A 20,144-nucleotide genomic window follows, 5' to 3' on the forward strand; every position below is an offset into this window, starting at 1 on the left:
GTGGTTGATGGAGAGATATCAGAGAGTAGTTTACTCAGGAGTAAGTCCAAAAGACGGCCTGTGACTAGTGGTGTGCCGCAGGGTTCTGTTCTTGGACCACTACTGTTTAATTTGTTCATTAACAATATAGGAAAGGATCTAAGAGGAACTGCTCATTTGTTTGCTGATGATGCAAAGTTGGTTCGAGCAATAGTGAATTCACAGGATGTCAAAATTTTGCAGGATGATTTGGATAGGTTTGAGGACTGGGCTAAGGAGAATGGATGTCAATTTAATGTGGCAAAATGTAAGGTTATGCTTTTGGGGTGAAAAGATTAGCAGCAGTATTCCACATTGGTGGAACTGTACTCCAGGAGATTGACGAGGCAGGGATTTGGGAGTGTTGGTGGATAGGGAGTTGAAGTTTAGGGGGCCCATTGCAAAAGTGGCTAAATCAGTTCATCAAGTCACTTGGTTACTGAAGAATACTTTGACAAGCAAGTTATTGTACCTCTGTATCGAGCCTTGATAAGACCCTGTCTACACTATTGTGCCCAGATTTGGGTGCCATGGTTTCTTCTTGATGGAAAGGAGGTGGAGAGGATCCAGAGATGAGTGACCAAGATGATAGCAGGTCTATGGAATGAACCTTATGAGAACAGGTTGAAGATTTCACTTATATGGTTGATAGGAGGAAGAAGGGTGATATGGTTGAGACATTCAAATTACTGAAGGGTTTCTATAAGATTAATTCAGAAGATATTTTTGAGAACAGGACTGGTGGTGTGGAGGACTAGGGGCCACCCATGGAAACTGCACATGAGTGTGGTTAGCAAAGGTGTTAGAGCTAGGTTTTTTACTTGTAGAGTGGTGAATGAGTGGAATAAGCTGCCAGAGTGTTGTGGGTGCCATGCCTGTGAATGAGTTCAAGGCAAAGTATGATAGATACTGTGTGAATGTTGAATAGATTGTTCTTGACATGATGTTAGGGCCTCCCTCGATGAGTCTAAGCAGAACTGGCGCTAGGGTCTTTGCTGCCAGCATGCAATTTCTATCTAAGCGCCCCTGTAACAATCCGGGCATGTGTGGTTCTTTTATGATAATAAAAATTTAAATTATTTGAAATTTCTTAAATAAATTTTGACAGAGCAGCCACACATTAGGTCACTAAATGTAACGAATCGGGGGTTTGACTAGGCAGGATAATCGTTAAAAACCCGAATATTCAAAAATTCTCAAAAGCTAAAGCAAATTTTGATAAAGCCACTTCATTTTAATCGTTGAATATAATGATACAGGGATTATAGCCTTCTCACCAACCCGAATCGCTAACAAAATTAAAATGAATTTTAATTAAAGTTAAAATTTATTTGAACTAAAGTTTAAATAAATTTTAACATTTTACAAGTTACTAAATTTTACAATTTAGTAACTTGTAAAATGCAAGAATCTTTTGAACTAAAGTTTAAAAGATTCTTGCATTTTACAAGTTACTAAATAATGAATAATAATGGTCATTTGTTCTGTTTTACTTGCATTAGGTGTGCAGTCTAAAATTATGGATTTATAATTTATTATAAAATATTTAGATTTTTGAATTGATAATAAAATTGTATCCCTGATTGCGTTACTTAAAGTTTCCAATATTTCATTTTGACTGTCTTTACTCAAATAGTGCACTCTATTGTTTTGTTGTAGGGCCCTTTCAACATGATTTTCCATAACGGGATCAAACTTCGCAAACAGTTCGACTAATTTTAAAAAATTGCCGTTATTCCTTTCATATAATTTATCAGATGATCTGCAAAAAGCTAAATTTTGGCTACCAAGGAATTTTATAATTTCAATCATGCATTCTAAAACACTTGTCCAATGTTTCTTTTCCATTTCATACATGCTTTGAGTCTGGTAATCAATAGTAGTTTTGTTTTTTAAATTTTTATGAAGTTTCTTCCATTTTAAGAAATTTTTCATGCGAGTTAAACTAGTCTCATGTCTATGCAAAGTTGTACTTACATTTCTCCAATCGTTATAACCTTCTACAAGACTGCTTGATTCAGTAGGTGCGAAAAGTTTGCAACAAAAGCGAAAAACAGAATTTAAAGTTTCGGAATAAATGAGCCATGTTCTTGGCATGAGCTCACCATTTTCCCTTTTTCTATTATAATACGTCTCGCCAAATTTACGACCATATGTATCTCTGGGATATATCATATTTTTCTTTTGCACAGGCCCCATTTCAATTAAAACAACTCGTAATTTTTCATCAATATTTCCCCATTCACCTGGATCTTCTAAATTTACAGAGACTAACAATGTGTTAGTTTCGTGGTCAACTACAACTAAACCTTCTCCTAACTGTTTTTCACTTAAATCATGTGTCTTATTGTCTTGTTCAATAGTTGCAATAGTACTTTCATGCAAACTGGATGATGTCCAGGTTCTTCAACTGTGATTTCTGATGTATCGAGTTGGTTACAATCTGCATCAGAATATTTTAAAATTTAACAAATTTATTAAGAGCCCCAGTTTGTTTCTTAATATCTGTTTCTTTCGCAGCATGATGCTTACGATTTTGTGCACCAGGTAACTTTTTTTTAAATTTTTGATTCCATTTCTATTTTATATCTACAAGAAATTATTACACAACACGACACAGAGACGAAATAATAGTCCGCACTGCGCTACTGTCAGTAGCCTACTGAGATGCATACCATATGACTGGTTAACTATCAACAAATATTTTGTACGAAAATTCCTTTCTGCATATAAAAACTGCTCACCGTTTCACTTTAGATATACTGCAGTAGACGCAACATTCTGCAGGCAAGCATTTAGCCTGCTCTCACTGCCAAATTGTAAACAGCCGGCTGATCAAAGAGGCGGCAATATAATTTTTTTAAATTTTTATTTGGTGTATCCGGCTTTATTTATTTTAATATTGATCATTCTAAGAATTTTTTGTTTTGATAAAAATTTTGTTTCTTAGAAATGAACTTATGAACCGTGCCCTGCCTGCGGTGCTCCCCTTGTAGCGATGCCCGCATGCTTGCTTCCGCCGGTCTGAGTCTAAGGATTCCTTGGATTTGCCCATAATAATAATAATTATATAAATGATGTCATAAGTGCAAGGAATGGGAATGAATTTAAGGTGTGTTATGACAGACAAGACATTTATGATGAACCTTTTGTAATGTCTTGGACTCTACAGAGATAGTGGCCATAATAATTTAATTACTATTTTGTATATTATTTATTAACAGAAAATGAAGGAACAGATGAAGGGCATGAAGATGTTAATTGTCACATTCGGTGTCCTTGTGGATTTCAAGAGGTGAATTTTGCTATTTAATATTTTGTTATTTTATTAAAAACATAATGTATTTAGTACATATGCTCATGATATGAAAAATGGATTAACTCATTGAAATGTATATTATACTAGGCAATAAATTATATTCTATTTTTAATCCTTTATTTGTCTGAGCAAAGTTTTCAAAAAAGCTTCCTTAATACTACTCCATCTTACATAACTCTCTGATGTCTATCAGACAGCCAGTCCCAATTCAGTTTACTAACCTGACATCTAAACTCATGTGTTGTAACTTAAATATAAGCTTATCATGTGGCATCCTGTCAAATGCATGTGTCAAAAAAAAATCAAAATAAAATAAAATGGCAGCATATACCTTTCTCTCATCATCTGCTCTTCTTAATTTATTATAAAAGGCAATCAGATTACTAAAACACTAGCACTCCTTAACAAATCCATGCTGACTCTCATAACATTACCCTAATCTGCCCAATACTGTACTGTATATGATCTCTCACTAATTTCTTCTAATTTTTTTTTGCCACCCTAATCTGTTCAATGCTGTACTGTATATGATCTTATACTAATTTCTCCAAAACCTTACATAAAATACATACTGGCTATAGTTTGATATTTCCATTCTACTACCACCCTTATTCAATGATGGTTATCGTACAACCTCCTTCCACTCCTTGGACATCTTTCTCGTAGCCAGTCTCTCATTGAAAAGCCTAGTCAACAGAGGCAGAACCTGTGGCAAAATCCCATACATCCCCATTGCTTTATTGACATCCAGAGCTTTCAGTATTTGAAACACACTCTCCTCTTGCACTTCTAAACCTTGAACTCTACCCATCACTCTAGTATTAAACTTACTTCTCCAGGATGAAATACTCCAATAAAATATTCATTAAACAACTCTGATATGTCTTCTGCTTCAGTCACTCCACTCCAGTCTTTGTCTAACAGTGTTATTCTTCACAGTCTTTCTTCCTCCTCCTGCTGCTGACCACCTAACAAAAGAATTCATTATGATTTTCCTCAGATCTCAGGGACAATCTCTTTTCATAATCAGATTTTGCCTTCCTTATGATACTAGTCACTCTCCTGGCCTGTCTTATATTAATTACATTTTTTTTTTTTTTTTTTTTTTGCTTTGGTTATATAATTGGTTATATATTTTTGTTTAGGCAGATGGAATTATGCTTTTATGCAAAATATGCAAAAAAGAACAACATGCTATTTGTTTTGGAATTATGGAAGAAAATGACATTCCAGAAAACCATATCTGTGAGCAGTGTAGTGATCTTTCTGATATTCTTTGCCTCTCAACAGATGTTTTTCTTGCAGGATTACCACTTGTGGAACAACAGGTAAAGAAAATAACAAATGATTAGATTATTTCTCTATAAAATATAAAACTTATATTTTAAAAAGTATGGTATGTACATGTACTACATTTAGTAGAGTAACTTTAATTGATTATGTATACTACTTGAGGAATGTTTTTGTTAATGGGTCAGTACCAACATGATATATTTAGGAAGTTAGTTGACATATCATTTATAGGAAATAAAGGTAAGACAATATTATAAAATTAAGATTAATGTTGATATCCTGTGAGGTAAATGTAAAGATTGGCATGCATTGATTTTATGACTGAAATATATTGTGACTTTTTTATGTGAAAATTTACTAAAATAGTATGTATTCTACAACAGGAAGCTGCTGAAAATGACATATTTGATGTGCAGTAGATTACATTTATTGTGAATAAGTGATAATCTCACAGGAAACACTAATGAATATGAATGGGCAAAGTATAGCTAAGGGGACGAAGGATCAGTATCTTGAGGAAATAAACAGTGTAATTGAATCTCTTTAGTGCAGTATATTGTGAAGAAAACATTCCACTGCATTAATGGAGTTTAAATGATACTGGGTTAATAATAAATAACTTTAGTCTTATTTACACGAGATATTTCATCTGGGATGGTAATATTAGTAGATAACAATTTAAAAACAAAGTAACTAGGCATTACCTACTTAGTAAGTTTCAAAGAAGAAATGATTCTTTAATCTATACTAGTCCAAGACCAGTAATATCCTTATTATTATTGTTATTATTATGATGATTCAGGCCTCCATGGAGTCACAAGCTCATCATCAGAGGCTCACCCTAGAAAACAAACACAAAGTTAATCATACTGCTTCTTGAACCCACTGACCATTTGTGCTCTCACCACTCCAGCAGGTAATGCATTCCATGTTTCAAAAACCACTCCTTACTTTCTTGCTCACAACTTCCTTTTTCAACATTCAACTTCCTTTTGCTGGCCTGGTTGGCAAAATGGTTAGAGTATCTGCTCTCCATCCAAAAGACTGCGGGTTCGAATCCCGCCATGGGCATGGATGTTTGTGATTGTCTGTGAAAATACTAGTGGTGGTGGTGGTGGGCAGTAGATGGTGTAGATGATATGGTAGTTGTGGTTCATTGTAGTTGGTGGATTGAGTGGCGGAGACAGAGAGTTGTAGAATAAGTGCCCTCCCTTGATGAGTCTTTGGACTCCCTGGAGGTGTCGCGTAATAATAATAATAACATCCAGGAATGACCCCTTGCTCCTTCTCCTCCCTGTTCCAACAAAAAAAAGAACTCCCCAGTGTCAACCCTTTAACTATCTCTCAACAGTTTAAAAGTCTCAATCATATCACCTTTCCTTCTTCTATCTAACAAACTTTGCAGTCCACATTCCCTCAGCTTCATAATTAACATTGTACAGTAGTCCTGTACAATTTGAATGCAGTGGTCCAAGTGTGGTCTGATCAAGGCTTTATACAATGAGATGACATCTCTTTTATCTCTGCAGGGCAGCATCCTTCTCAGTATTACAGCAATCCTCTGAGTTACCTTCATCAAATTTGCAATATGTTCCCTCTATTTCAGGTTGCTATCAATCATCACCCACAGATCACTTTCCTCCTCCACTTCCTTCAATATAGTTCCTCCAACAGAGTATGCATCCTCCCATCGAAGTACCCCAAACTTCAAGATTTTACATTTAGCTGAATTAAACTGACATCGCCATTCATGTGCTCATCTGTCCAGTTTATTCAAATTCTCTTGCAGGGCTACCGCATCTACACTATTGCTAATAACCCATCCCAGCTTCACATCATCTGCAAACAACTGAATATTCCCCTGCCAATTCATGGACAATGTCATTAATATAAAGGTAAAACTGTACAGGTCCCAGTACTGAGCCCTGTGTGAACCCCACTTGTAATCTTCTGCTTCCTTGATACTGCTCCTTCCATACAGAACTCTCTAATGCCTATCGGATAACAAATCCTGAATCCAGTTCACTAACCTGACATCTAAATGCATATGTTGCAACTTAAATATCAGCTTATCATGGGGTACCCTGTCATATGCTTTTGTAAAATCCAAAAAATGGCAGAATGTGCCTTTCCCTCATAGACCGATTGTCACTTTATTATAAAAAACAATCATTAAGGTTTGGTGCATCACTTCTCAACTTCTAACCATCCAATAGATTGGGAAAACAGCTCTATGCCATATATAGAGGATGATTACAGATGTTGAATATTCAAAGAAGCAGCAGTGGTCCTACGAACAGGAAATAACCTGAACAGAAATCAAGGAGCAGTATTGAAAGATACATGGAAAAATCTGATTAATTCATTAAGTATAGCAGAACTACGGTACACTAAAAACTATGTAATGCGTATTCACAATAATGAATGAAGCATCTCGCTACATGCATACATTGTCACGCGAGCTGTCCAATTTGGTTGTCTAACTGTTGTAAAACACTTACTGTATTCTTTCATTTTTTTTGCATTTATTATTTTTTTCACCTTTTTTAGTCTTGCCAAAGCTAGATAGTTTGCTAGCGAAACTAGTCGGTGTTCTTGTACGTATGTGTATTAAACCGATGGTCTTGTAATCAGAATAAGTTTTTGTGTTAAAAAACAATCATATTACTAAAACCAGAGTGCAATCATATTACTAAAACAAATCCATGCTGACTTTCACATATGACATTACCCTCATCTGCTCAACACTGCATATGAATATTCCTCACTAATTTCTCCAAAATCTGCTTATGAAATATAAACTCATCTATAATTTGGCACTTCCAGTCTACTACAACCCTTATGCAGTGGCACTATCTTGCCCTCCTTCCACTCCTTAGGCACCTTTCCCATGATCAGACTTTCATTGAAAAGCTAGGTCAACAGAAGCTATTAGTTCTTTAGCACATTTTCCCAAATTTGTGGTGAAATTCCATCCAGCACCATTGGTTTATTGACATCCACAAGTACTTAGTATTTGAAACACACTTTCTTATTGCATTTCTAAACCTTGAACCTGCCCTATCCCTCTATTATTAAAACCTAATTCTCTAGGATGAAATCACCTAATAAAGTTCATTGAATATCCCTTGCATCAGTTACTCTATTCTCAATTTTATCCATCAATCATTTCTCATACTGGCCACATAGCAAAAAAATTCCTTAGGATTTTCTTTGGATCTCAGAGTCAATATCTCTCATATTCCAGTTTGTCTTCCTTACCATACTAATCATTCTCTAATCTGTACAAGCATGAACCTCAGATCTTTTGCAACCTGATTCACACTGCCTCCTAAATCATTTGTGCCCACCATCACAATCATCTCATCTACCCTTTAACCTTGCTTAACCATTTCTCAGAGATCCCAATAATCTTTGGACAGGCTGATGCTATCAGTGCCACCAATTCATCTCCTTTATTGATACTCCTGACATTCAGAATCAAGCCATTGTCACTGTTTCTATACTTATCATTATCCCCTCCAGACTCCATTGGATTTGGTATTACTTGATGTATTCTCCCCCTCTCCTCCCAAGCACCTATTCCCACAAGAGACCACTCCTGCTACCATCCAACTGGATAATTCTTGTTTCCCTCCATTGACACACTCACTTGTTCATAAAACAGCATTCTCTCCACATGCCTATGTCCTTCCTCATTCAAATGCAAGCCATCTCACATACAGTTCCTTTCTGTCCTCAAATGGCCTTCAAGCATCCATGTATTCCAAGCCTTATTTTGACACATTCTGGCTATTATGCTATTCATTATTGATGTGCTTCTCCATAGCTCCATTATTATACATGAACAACCCACTCACTATCTTCCCTCTTTCAGTCTTCTTCTGTACAAGCATGAACCTCAGATCTCTTGCTACCTAATTCACACTGCCTCTTAAATCATTTGTGCCCACCATCACAATCATCTCATCTACTCTTTCATCTCGCTTAAATACCTCACACTGTCTATCTTTCCTCCAGGCAGGCACTCCTTAGGTATTCTATCTTGCACACCACAAATCATTGAGTCTCCATACATCACACCTCTTTTCACTCTGTTTCCACCTTGCTCACCTACATCCCACACTATTTCTCCTCTAACACTTTCTTTGTTCCTCCATTTACCTGTTGTCCTGTCATCTTTTCATCCCTGGTTCCAGCACTGTCTCACATTTCCCTCATTCCCTCTCTTTTACTGGTTCTCCTATTCTCTCCCCTTTCATCCTTCCCTTAACCTTCTCTCATTCCTACTCTGATTTGTTTTGCATTCGCTGTTTCCAGTCACCTAATCTCTTCCTTCACACTTGTCAGCTCATTCCTGATGCATTCCACTCTTCTTTTAGTGCATCTCTCTCTCTCTCTCTGCAAGCTACCTACACTTGCTTGATATTCATCCTTCCAATTAACACCTGAAATCTTCATCTTTGAAAACTTCACCATGTTCCAAACCTACTACATTCCCAATTTTAATTTTTCATTCACATTCTGCTTGTTATCCTCACCCACGATCATGCTACTTGTCTCTCTTGGCTGGTATTCACCCATTTCTGACATAATGCTGCTGTTGATGTCTGTTATGCTAATTTCTAAATCACAAAGTTTTTCCTATTTTTTGCAGATATGCACTCCCCATTCTCTCACCTGCCGCATATCTGTCGGGATGTGTACATGTTGCATGCACTGTATACCACAAAACTCCATAGTATGCTGTGTAAAATGTAAAATTGGGGGTGGGGGCTTGATAATAAACCATTGGTAAACTGAGTTGCAGCTACTGCCATTATTTAAACACTATACAAAGAATACTACAAATGATACTGTTTGATTATACTATACAAATTATACTAGCAGAGATTCCCTGTAATTCAAAGTGAAAAACTCTAATAAATAATAACAAAAACTTGTATATATTTTTTCACTGCTACCTTGTGACACGTCTGACTATTTACATTATCTATTATCTATTAAATGTTATCTATTATTAAATCAGCCTTGTTTAATCTAAATAAATCCAATAGAATAACTGCTTATTAGAGTTAGAATAACTTAATTATTGTAATGTAATTTATGTCAGGTGTGGGTTGATCTTTTTATCTGACTCATATATGTATGCATATATGAGGCAATAGATTTACTCAGCTACATGACATATTTTAAAGAAATTTAATGACTAAAAGCTGAGGATAACAAAATAGAAAATTTGTTATCCTTCATAGCTTAGTCAGTATAGCCAAAGCCCTTTGGTCAGAAAGACCTGGGTTCAATTCCTGTCCATGATGTGAGGAACCTTTATCTGGTCTCTTTTGACTAAAGGTGAGTTAGCCAGTCCCATATGGAGGTAGAGGGTTTTTCACCTGGAAATTCAGGTTTTTCATCCCTCAGAACAGGTCAGCTGACCCCATGAACACACACGGGGGCAAAAATATATAGGGAACTTTTCCCTTGCACTTGGTTCTTGGGGGCCCCCTGTGCAGTATTAGCCCCAGTATTGTATTATGGACAGATCCATATTTGCGAACCTTCAATATGAAGATGCCACCTATGATGATATATATAAGGTACAGAATATTTTTGGCACCTACTGATTATGTAAAAAATGATATTGAAAATAAATTAAAACTGTTTAGATTTTAATATCCATCAGTGCACACCCATCTACAAAATGTTATATAATTATAATTTAAAATTTTAAATTAAATTGTCCATTGATTATTTCTTATTTCATCAGATTAGCATGTGCCGAAAATATTTTGAAATATTTCAAAAGCATGTCAAGAAAAAGCAGTCTGACTGATTCGAAACCAAAGTCAGACTACTTTTACTTATATACTCATATATACAATAGTAAGTTGCTCTACAGAACAGCAGTAAGTTTTGTGTATATGTGTGATATTTTCACCATCATCAATATTATTATTATTTTTATTAACTGCAGCCTTCCATGTAGTCAGAGATTCATTGTCGGAGATACACAATATCTCAAAGAAAGTTCATCAAATCGTGCCTTAAACTCATTCAGTGTATTCACATTCGCCACACTCTCAGGCAATGCATTCCACTCATCAACCACTTTCCATGCAAATAACCTGGTCCTTACTGTTTTTATCACACCCTCCTTATATAGTTTCAGGGAATGGCCTCTTGTTCTGTCTCCCTCACTCCACCATTGTTGAAAAATTTTTCTTCCACTTGTTAACAATCCCTGACCAACTTATATGTTTAAATCATATCCCCTCTCCTCCTCCTAACATTCCAAAGACTAGTTACTGTCATCATCATCAAATTTCTGATATGTAGCCTAAGGTGGGTGGGGGATACAGGATAATTACGATACTACTACATGAAAAAGTTACACCATTACTCTCTTCCAATCAACAATTTTCTTCCATATTAATCTGTTATTATCTGTCAAGACTATAACATTATCAAATCTTATATTTCTGCCTTTTAAAGCACTTTTTACTGTATCAATCCACCTATATCTTGGTCTTCCTCTGGATCTTTTTCCTGCCAACTTATCAAAAAACACTTGTTTTGCTAATTTTTCCTCTCCCATTCTGTTTAAGCAACATTATCACCTGAGATTAGCTCTACTAACTCATTTCTGAATGCTAACAATGGCAAGTGCCTTCCTAATATCCTCATTTTTAATGTGATGCTGCCATTGATTCGATGTGTTCACTCCACTAATCTTTCTTAGAACCCTCATATCAGAGGTCTCCAATATTTGATCAGGTGATTTTTTTCTATCCCAGCTCTCAGATCCATAAGTTTAAATTAATTTGAATACTGTCTTGTATACAGCTAATTTGGTATTTTGACTAATTTCTTTCTTTTCTAAGATGTTAGGAATCAGTCAACTGTGAGATGGACAGGAATGGGTCACTTTGATACCAATGATTTCATAATGTATTATTCTGGACATGAAACCTTCAAAGAAATGGAGTAACATTCATAGAAGAGAATGTAAAAAATACGTTTTGGGTTACAACCTAATGTCCAATAGAATACTTCTAATCAGAATAAAGGCATGTCCAGTGAATGTTACACTCGTACAGGTGTATGCACCCACTACAGATTCAAGTAAAGATGAGGGCAAAGAATTTTACAGCAGCTTGCCAAAAATAGTATTCAGTATTAATAAAAGAGATTTTTTTTTCTTGATATTAGGTGACTGGAACAAAAAGTGGGTGAATAAGAGGAACGAGGAATCACTGGAAAATTTGGTTTAGGACTGAGGAATGAAGCAAGAGAAAGGATGTTGGAATTTTGTGTTGAGAACAGTTGTTTTATTGCAGATGCTTGCTTTCAATAACATAAAAGAAGATTGTACACATGGACTTCACCTAATGGAGAATACAGAAATCGGATTATATTGTTGCCTCCAGAAGGTGGAGGAGTGCTATCAAAGCAGCAAAAACACTACCTGTTGCAGACTGTGGGACAGATCATGAATTATTGATAGCTGAAGTTAAATTGAAATTAAGGGCTAAAAAGAAAAAAAAAGGACAGTATCAGATTTGATTTAAATCTTATTAAAAAGTTTGGAGAAGACAGGAAGAGAATTAGAACTATGGGAAGAAACAAAATGTACACTCATAGAAGCAGCAAAGAAGACTCTTAAGTAAAGAGGTGGAAGAAATAAGAGATCTGGGGGTGATAGTGAATAAGGATCTGAAATTTAGGGAACACATAGCCAAAATTGTGAAGACAACACAAAGGCTTCTGAGAATGATGCAGAGGAAATTGACTTGTAGAAGTAGGGAGATTCTTGTTCCATTGTATAAAGCTTTGATTAGGCCACACATGGACTATTGTGCCCAGATTCGGTCACCTGGTTTTCAGAAGGATGAAGAGATGTTGGAAAGGGTTCAAAGGCGATTGACTAAGGTAGTTTGTGACCTCTGGAATATCGAGTATGAGGAAAGATTGAGAAGATTTAATTTGCAGAGTTTGGTGGACAGGAGGAAGAGGGGAGAGATGATAGAGACCTACAAGTTGGTAAGGGGTTGTTACAGGATCAGTGCTGGAGAAGTTCTACAGAAAATAGTGGGAGATCCAGGGAGAGCCAGAGGTCATCCCTGGAAACTGTATAAAGAGGGTGTGAGTAGGGGAGTGAGATTGCAGAGTTGTGAATGATTGGAATACCTTGCCTGAGTGTGTGGTGTCTGCAAGGAGTTTTAATGTGTTCAAGGCATGGTATGATGAGCTGTGTGTGTGATAAAAGGACCTCCCAGATGAGTCTTTGACTCCATGAGGTCTTGGGGTAATAATAATAATAATAATAAAGAAAGATTGTAAATGGTTGTCAGAAGAAGCTATTCAAATAGCAGAGGAAAGAAGAAAAATGAAGCTTCAGAGAAACAAAGAAAAGGTTAGACAACTGAGTGCAGATTTCCAAGCAGGCTAGGAAATATAAGGAAAAACATCTAAACAAATGGTGCCTGGAAATTGAAGAAAACAGTATTATGGGGTCTAACAAGACATCTGTATAGAAAAATAAATGAATGTTATATGGAAGTTTATCCCTAGATTAGGAGTTGTAAAACGTAATTCAGGAAAATGTCTGATAGAAGAAGAAGCAGTGAAAAAAAGATGGAAAGAGTATATAGAGGATTTGTACAATAAAGATAATAATATTGAAGGAGAATTTGAAAGGAGAGAATTTGTTGAGCAACTAACAATAATGAAAAGTGAAGTGATATCAACAATGGAACAGCTGCCAAAAGGAAAGCTCCTGGAACTGATGGTGTGTCAGTGGAATTATTGAGCAGCTGGAGATGAAGTAGTGAATATATTGACTGAAATTTGTCAACAAGTTTGGAAGAAAATAATACTGGCCTAAAGATTGGAATATATCAGTATTCATCCCAATTCCAAAAAAAAAAAAATAAATAAAATACCAGAGATTGTGAGAATTATAGAACCATCACTTTAATTTCATATGCAAATAAAGTTATGCTGAAAGGTTCCAACCAAGTTTAGGAGAGGTAGAGAAACTAGAGTCAAATAGCAAACACAAGATGGATTGTGCAAAGAACAAGAGAATTTCAGAAGGAAGTATTCATCTGCTTTATTGATTATAAGAAAGCTTCTGATTGCTTGGATCACAACAGACTGTGAATTGTAACGAGATCAGTTATTCACATCGATCTCATTGTATAAGGCTTTTGTCAAGAACATCTAAATTTCTTGACAAGATAGCTGTATGACAACCAAGAAGCTTTAGTAAAAACAGTCTTTGAAGAATTCGAGTGGAAAAAGGGGTGCAGCAGGATTGTATACTGTTGCCCTACCTTTTTAATATTTATAGTGAATATATTATGAGAATGGTTGATTTAGACAAAGGCCCAGCTAGAATTAAGATTGGTGGCAGAAAAATAAATAATTTATGATATGCAGATGATACAACTCTCAGCAGAAACTAAGGAAGATCTGGGGTGATTGATTCTATTGATTAAGATGGAAAGTAAAAAATCCAGACTTAATTTATTCTATTAAACCCCATGATGAGTTCATATTAGCACGTAAGTCTAAATAGTCGATTGTTAATGAATAGATATATCATGATACTCATTTTAAAAATTTATGGAATTTACAACCATGTTAAAAAAAACTTTTTTATTATCCCGACGTTTCGATCTTCACATCAAGATCATCATCATCTGGAGCATACATCAATATACAAGACAAGCTGAGTTACATTATTAACTGTAAGCTAAAGAAACAATGATTTGATCACATGTTATTCTACTGGCATGACCTCTAATGAAAAAAAAAAAAAAATTTACATCAAGCTAAATTCTATTTACGACAAGAGGAATAAACATTCTTTCAGAAGGTTTTCTTTCAGAAACAATGATGTCCTATTTTTAGTGTTACAATTCTTATTTTTGCTTTTAAGATATTGGATTTTCTACAGACCTGTTATAGTTATTCTTATTGAGGAATTTTCCGTGGGTCAAATATACACCTTCCATATGTTTGAGATTTTTAGACCATCATTATTGTTCAGATTGGGGTGGTTGATAATAATCTCACATGCTTCCTTGAATTTTTGTTCATACCATGTTTTAGTGCGATGTAGACAGCTAGTGTTTTTCCAGTCAATTCTGTGTAAGGAATTCAGGTCATGATCAGAAAGGCAAGCTTCACCATAATTATTATATTTAACGTGTCGTTTATGTTCTTTTTGTCTGATAAGAATTGTGTGTCCTGTTTCTCCTATATATGGTATGTTGCAAGTACAATAAATCCAGTATACTCCAGGGTGGGCTAGTGGAGGGAGTGGGTCTTTGGATGAGTTGAGTAAGCTTTTTAATTTTTCAGGAGGTTTAAAGGTGGCTTTGAGGTTGTATTTTCATAGTACTCTGTTTATTTTGTCTGATGTTCCTTTAATGTAGGGAATGGTTATAGTTTTAATGTAGTCTGGTTTGTCTTTGTTTCTTATTGAGGTTTTGTAGAGAATTTTATTAATAGTGTTTTGGCTGTATCCGTTTTTTTGGAAAGTATTAAAGATAATTTTAAATTTGTCTTTTAGTGCCTGTTCGTTGGAACAGATCGTCTGTGCCCTGTTTTTTAGCGTGTTGATGACACCTAGTTTTTGTGTTGGGTGGTGGTAGGACTTTATGTGTATATATATTGTCCCATATGTGTTGGTTTCCAGTAAACAGTTAAGGAAAGATTGCCAGAGGGAAGACGTGTGACTCCTACCTAATAAACTCCTACCACCACCCAACACAAAAACTAGGTGTCATCAGCATGCTAAAAAACAGGGCACAGATGATTTGTTCCAACGAACAGGCACTAAAAGACGAATTAAAAATTATCTGGTTTCCAGAGATGCAGAGAGAGTGCAAAGGAGAGTATTAAAAATGATAAGTAGAACCTAGAATGTAGATTATAAGAGATGACAATTTGTGGACTATAGACTAACAAACAGGAGAAAGAGAGGTTATGTGATACATTCAAACTTCTGAAAGATCATACACAATGCTAGTAGATGGAAGTTTTCATTTTATGGAGTGTGAGTAGAGGACAAGAGGTCATCCAACCTGAATTACCATGCTGTGGTAATTCAGGTTGAGAATGAATGCAGTCAAGAAAGGGATAAGAGTTTATTTTCCGTCTCATAGACCAGTGTGTGACTGGAATGGCTTGCCTTTGGAAGTTATGAATCAGATAGCATGAATGAATTCAAGAAAAGGTATGATATAATAAGTGATATGTGGCCTCCCTTGAAGAGTCATTGTCTCCCTGGAGGTCTCTTGTAATTTATTTTTTTTTTTTTTTAACAAAAAAATTTTATTATCCTCCTCACATGTATAGAATATTTACAAATATACAATGCATTATGGGAGATACTAAGTATTAATATTAGCTTTTATTCACTAATATTCAGTACATAATGTTAAATGAATATCTTATTTAAATGTGTATAAATAATAATATTAATGTATTTTATGTTCTTTTTTTTTTCACATACATATTTACAATGAATGATTCATTTAATGTGTTAAGAGAGCAATCTTTTTCATATGAACGACATTGGTTGTGGAATAATTTTATATAAATATATACATAATTCTTTTCTGCATTTTGTCATTTACATTTATATTTCAATCTGCAGTTCATTTTAATTCACAAATTATATTTATAGTTTATTTTATCAGTAGGGAATGCTGAATGGATTCATTTCATTTTTTAACGTTGCTGTTTTTTTGAATCAATAATAATAATTATTATATATACACACACACACACACACTAGGGGGGAGGCTCTGTTCCCCCACCCCACCCCGAGTTCAACACATAAAAACATTTCATATTTCGGCTTATTGGCTTAACCCAGCTCAAAACAATGAAGAGACAAAAAACGTGACATAAAAACGTTTCAAATTTTGGCTTATCTTTTTATATATATAGAGTGGATATATATATATATTTTTTTTTTGTTTTCAATTTCAATTTGCAGTTTATTTTAATTTACAATTTACATTATCTGTTTCTTTTCTGTTAACATTCAATAGGAATTCTGAATGCATTCATTTTACTTTTTTACAATGCTATTTTTAAATCGCTAATTTATTTTTTGAATAATAATTTTTTTATTATTATCATACAGAGTATTTACATATATACAATTAAAACATTACATTTTCTATTTAGTACATAGTTGAGAGTACTTTAATTTTTAAAAATATTTTCTTTGAATATAAATACACTTTTTTTTTTTCATATCATTATCATCATTTATTATTATACACTGTATTTACATATACATTACAATAATTTGCAGTCTATGATTATGAGGATTAGTTGATTGAGGTAGGCTAATTCCACCTGCTACTACTACTACTAATAATAATTTAAACATCAGCAAAACAAAAGTGATGACTTCTGGCAATTTAAGTGAATTTATAATAGAGGGAGATAAAATAGAAATCATTGAAAGTTATAGTTTACTGGAGTTCAGAATTGGAAATGATGGTAAATGTGAAGATGAAATTAAAAGAAAAATAGTAATGCTACAAAAAAGTGATGTTAAATCTGACAAAAATTATGAAAGATAATTTAATACATAAACAGCCATAAAGTTGGAATTATCAAAGCAATGATATGTGGTAGTGATGTGTGGATATGAAAGCTGGAATATTAAGAAGAGGAAGAAAGACAGAAAGTGAATTGATTCATTTGAATTATAGGTGTGGAGGAGACTATTAAGAATCCCATGGACTGAAAGAATGACCAATAAGGTTTTAGAGAATATAAATATAGAATGCTCCTTGGAGGCAATGATTGCTAAACAGAAGTTGATGTACTTTGGACATATTATGCAAGTTATTGAATCATTTGAAAAGGCAGTTATGTTGAAGAAGATTGAGGGAATAAGAAGCAGAAGATCACAAAACAGTTGGATGGACAACATAAAAGGACTTGCCAACTTGAACTTGCAATTACTGAAAGAAAAGACAAGAGGCTGACTGGGATGGAGAGCCTTTGTTCACAGGATCACCAAGAGTCAATAACAACTGGATGGTACATAAAGACAACAATACAGCTAATTTAGTATTTTGACTAATTTCCTTCTTATTCCAAATAAATTTATTCAGCTGACTTCTTACCATGCTAAGAAACTTTACTAATTCTGTTGTCTATTTAATTTGCTATCTTTCCTGAAAGTTGTGCCTCAATAGTTGAAATATTTTAATTGTACTATAGGTTTACCATTCAAGCTACAGTTGATGTTTTCAATGTTTTTGTCTATTTTCATTGTCTTTGCTTTTTTATTGTTGATTTTCATACCAAATTTATTACAACAGTTATTCAATTTAGTCAGAGAATCTTGCAAACTTGTACTGGATTTATTCAGAAGTATAACATTATCTGCATAAACTAAGCTAAGATTAACATCATCAATTTTGATATCAAATTTAATATACCACCTCCTTCAAAGTTTCTCCAATACTTTACATCCCCAATCGGTGTTTACGAATTCAGAACCTTACACCTTGTAACATTGAACTGATACTTCAAATTATCTGCCTACTCATACAATCTATTCAAGTCCTGCTGTAAGACCATCTGCTTGACTTCTCATCATTTTCCTCAGTTTTGCATCTTCTGCAAACAGTTGCATATCTCCAGTTAAACCTACCCCAATATCATTAGCATACACCTATTGCCCCAAAAAGAGATCCTTCCAGCACACCAATTGTGACTTTTCTCTTTTAGGATAATGCATCCTATTTTTTAAATTAAATTAAATTAATTTATTTATTTCTATATTGATCCCATACATGAGAGGTCAAGAGACCTCTCATGTATGGGATCATCGGTGCCGTGTATTAGGTGCAGATGAGGACTGAGATAGAAGCGAACAGAATAAAAGAGGAAGAGGAGAACAGATTTAGTATGTTTGCAGTTGCATGGTAAAGGGATACTGGGCAGCTGCTCCTCTTATATTAACAAGTGAAACAGAAAGTGGAGGAATGATAGCTGCCAGTTCACTGGACACTGACCATGGAAGTACTTGTAGAATAAACACAATGCTGAAACACTGCATCTGCAAGATAGAAGCAGAATCTGTAAGAGTGAGATTACCAAGGAGCCTAATTGCTTGAGGATTTTAAGTAAAGTTTTGTATACCACAACAAATGGGAGCTGTATTCTAAATATGGGTGGATTTAGGATTTCTATATTGTTAGGAGGTGGTTGATAGATATATGATAGATATGATAGATATATAGAAAATGGTGGTTGATAGACTGAGGTTACTTCAGGTGCAAACTTTGTTTGCTTACACTTGGATCAAGGATTAAACTAAATTTATTAAAGAAGAGTAAGAAAGTAAAGATTATGAGTCTGCTGCCTCAGTGTGATAGGATAGGATTGAGAAGAAGGACCATGATTGCTAATGAATCAATGAAAAGATTGTGCAGGAAGAATGGTGTGCAGTTTATAGATGTGTGGAATGAATTTCATAGACAAAAGGACTAGTATATGCCTGATGGACTGCACTTGAATGATTTTGCAGTTAGATATTTGGAGAAAGTGTTGTTCAGTGAGAGTTGGGAAGTGCAAAATCAGGGAAACTAAAGATATTAGGGAAGAAGTAGAGGGTTGATAGTTTTGGCAGGCATATGAGTATGTGTCTAGCCACCTCCCCCCCTTGTTGGGACAAATGAGTGTGAGTGCAGGAATGACCATGTGGAAATAACCACCCCTAGTATAGATGAGTATGAGTGCAGGAATGACTGAAGAGATTTTGATTCTGAATGGGCAGGCAATGAAATTATGCAAGAGTAACTGTGCCCCAGGATGTTGAAATGCATATATATACACAAATGCCCAAAGTATCAGAAATAAAGGAGAAACGTTTTTGGAATTTGGTCAACTTGACTTTTCCAAAATTACTGGCATCAGCGAGACATAGTTATGAGAAAATGATGTAGTTACAGAAATAGTATGTTACAGGTATTATATTTTCAGGGAAGGAGAAGATAGAGGAAAGGCCAGAAGAAGGAAGAGGGGTATTATTAATGTTAAGGAAGATTTTAGATCTAAGGGGAAATGGTTTGTTTGAAGCAGTCTTGTGTGAGATAGAGGCCAATAGGTCAAAATATATTATTGTTGCTGCTATAAAACTGGGGATCCAGGAGATGTGAATGACATGTCAGCAGATTAGTAACATGAGTGCAAGCCAAAGCAATTATGATGGGAGACCAACTATGGGGATATAGACTGGAAGGAGGAAAGGGCACATGGCAAAATGAAAATGGAATTTATACAGTTACTAAGGAATAATTACCTGAAATTGCATGTGATGGAGGGGACCAAGGATTTGAGAGAGTTAGATCTGGTAATAACATCAGAAGATCTATTTATAACTACAGTAGCTACCTTACCTCTAATCAGGGAAAGTGTGACCATGCAGTCTTGTTCTGGGAGGTTGCTGAGCATGTCAAATCTTCAG

General features: G+C 34.9%; 1 protein-coding gene across 1 annotated transcript in view; it reads left to right on the forward strand.

Moving 5' to 3' along the window:
- Window positions 1-20,144, forward strand: part of LOC150092731 (uncharacterized) — a 303,164-nt gene that overhangs the window by 258,337 nt on the left and 24,683 nt on the right. Inside the window, exons 12-13 of the mRNA XM_090414579.1 lie at window positions 3,243-3,313; window positions 4,483-4,665. Coding sequence (XP_090270705.1) covers window positions 3,243-3,313; window positions 4,483-4,665 — 254 coding nt within the window. The remainder of the gene's footprint in view (window positions 1-3,242; window positions 3,314-4,482; window positions 4,666-20,144) is intronic.

This window comes from Typopeltis vanoorti, chromosome 25, assembly GCF_054136105.1.
Source record: "Typopeltis vanoorti isolate ZY-2024b chromosome 25, IOZ_Tvanoo_1.0, whole genome shotgun sequence".
In the NCBI taxonomy this organism is placed as follows: Eukaryota; Metazoa; Arthropoda; class Arachnida; order Uropygi; family Thelyphonidae; genus Typopeltis; species Typopeltis vanoorti.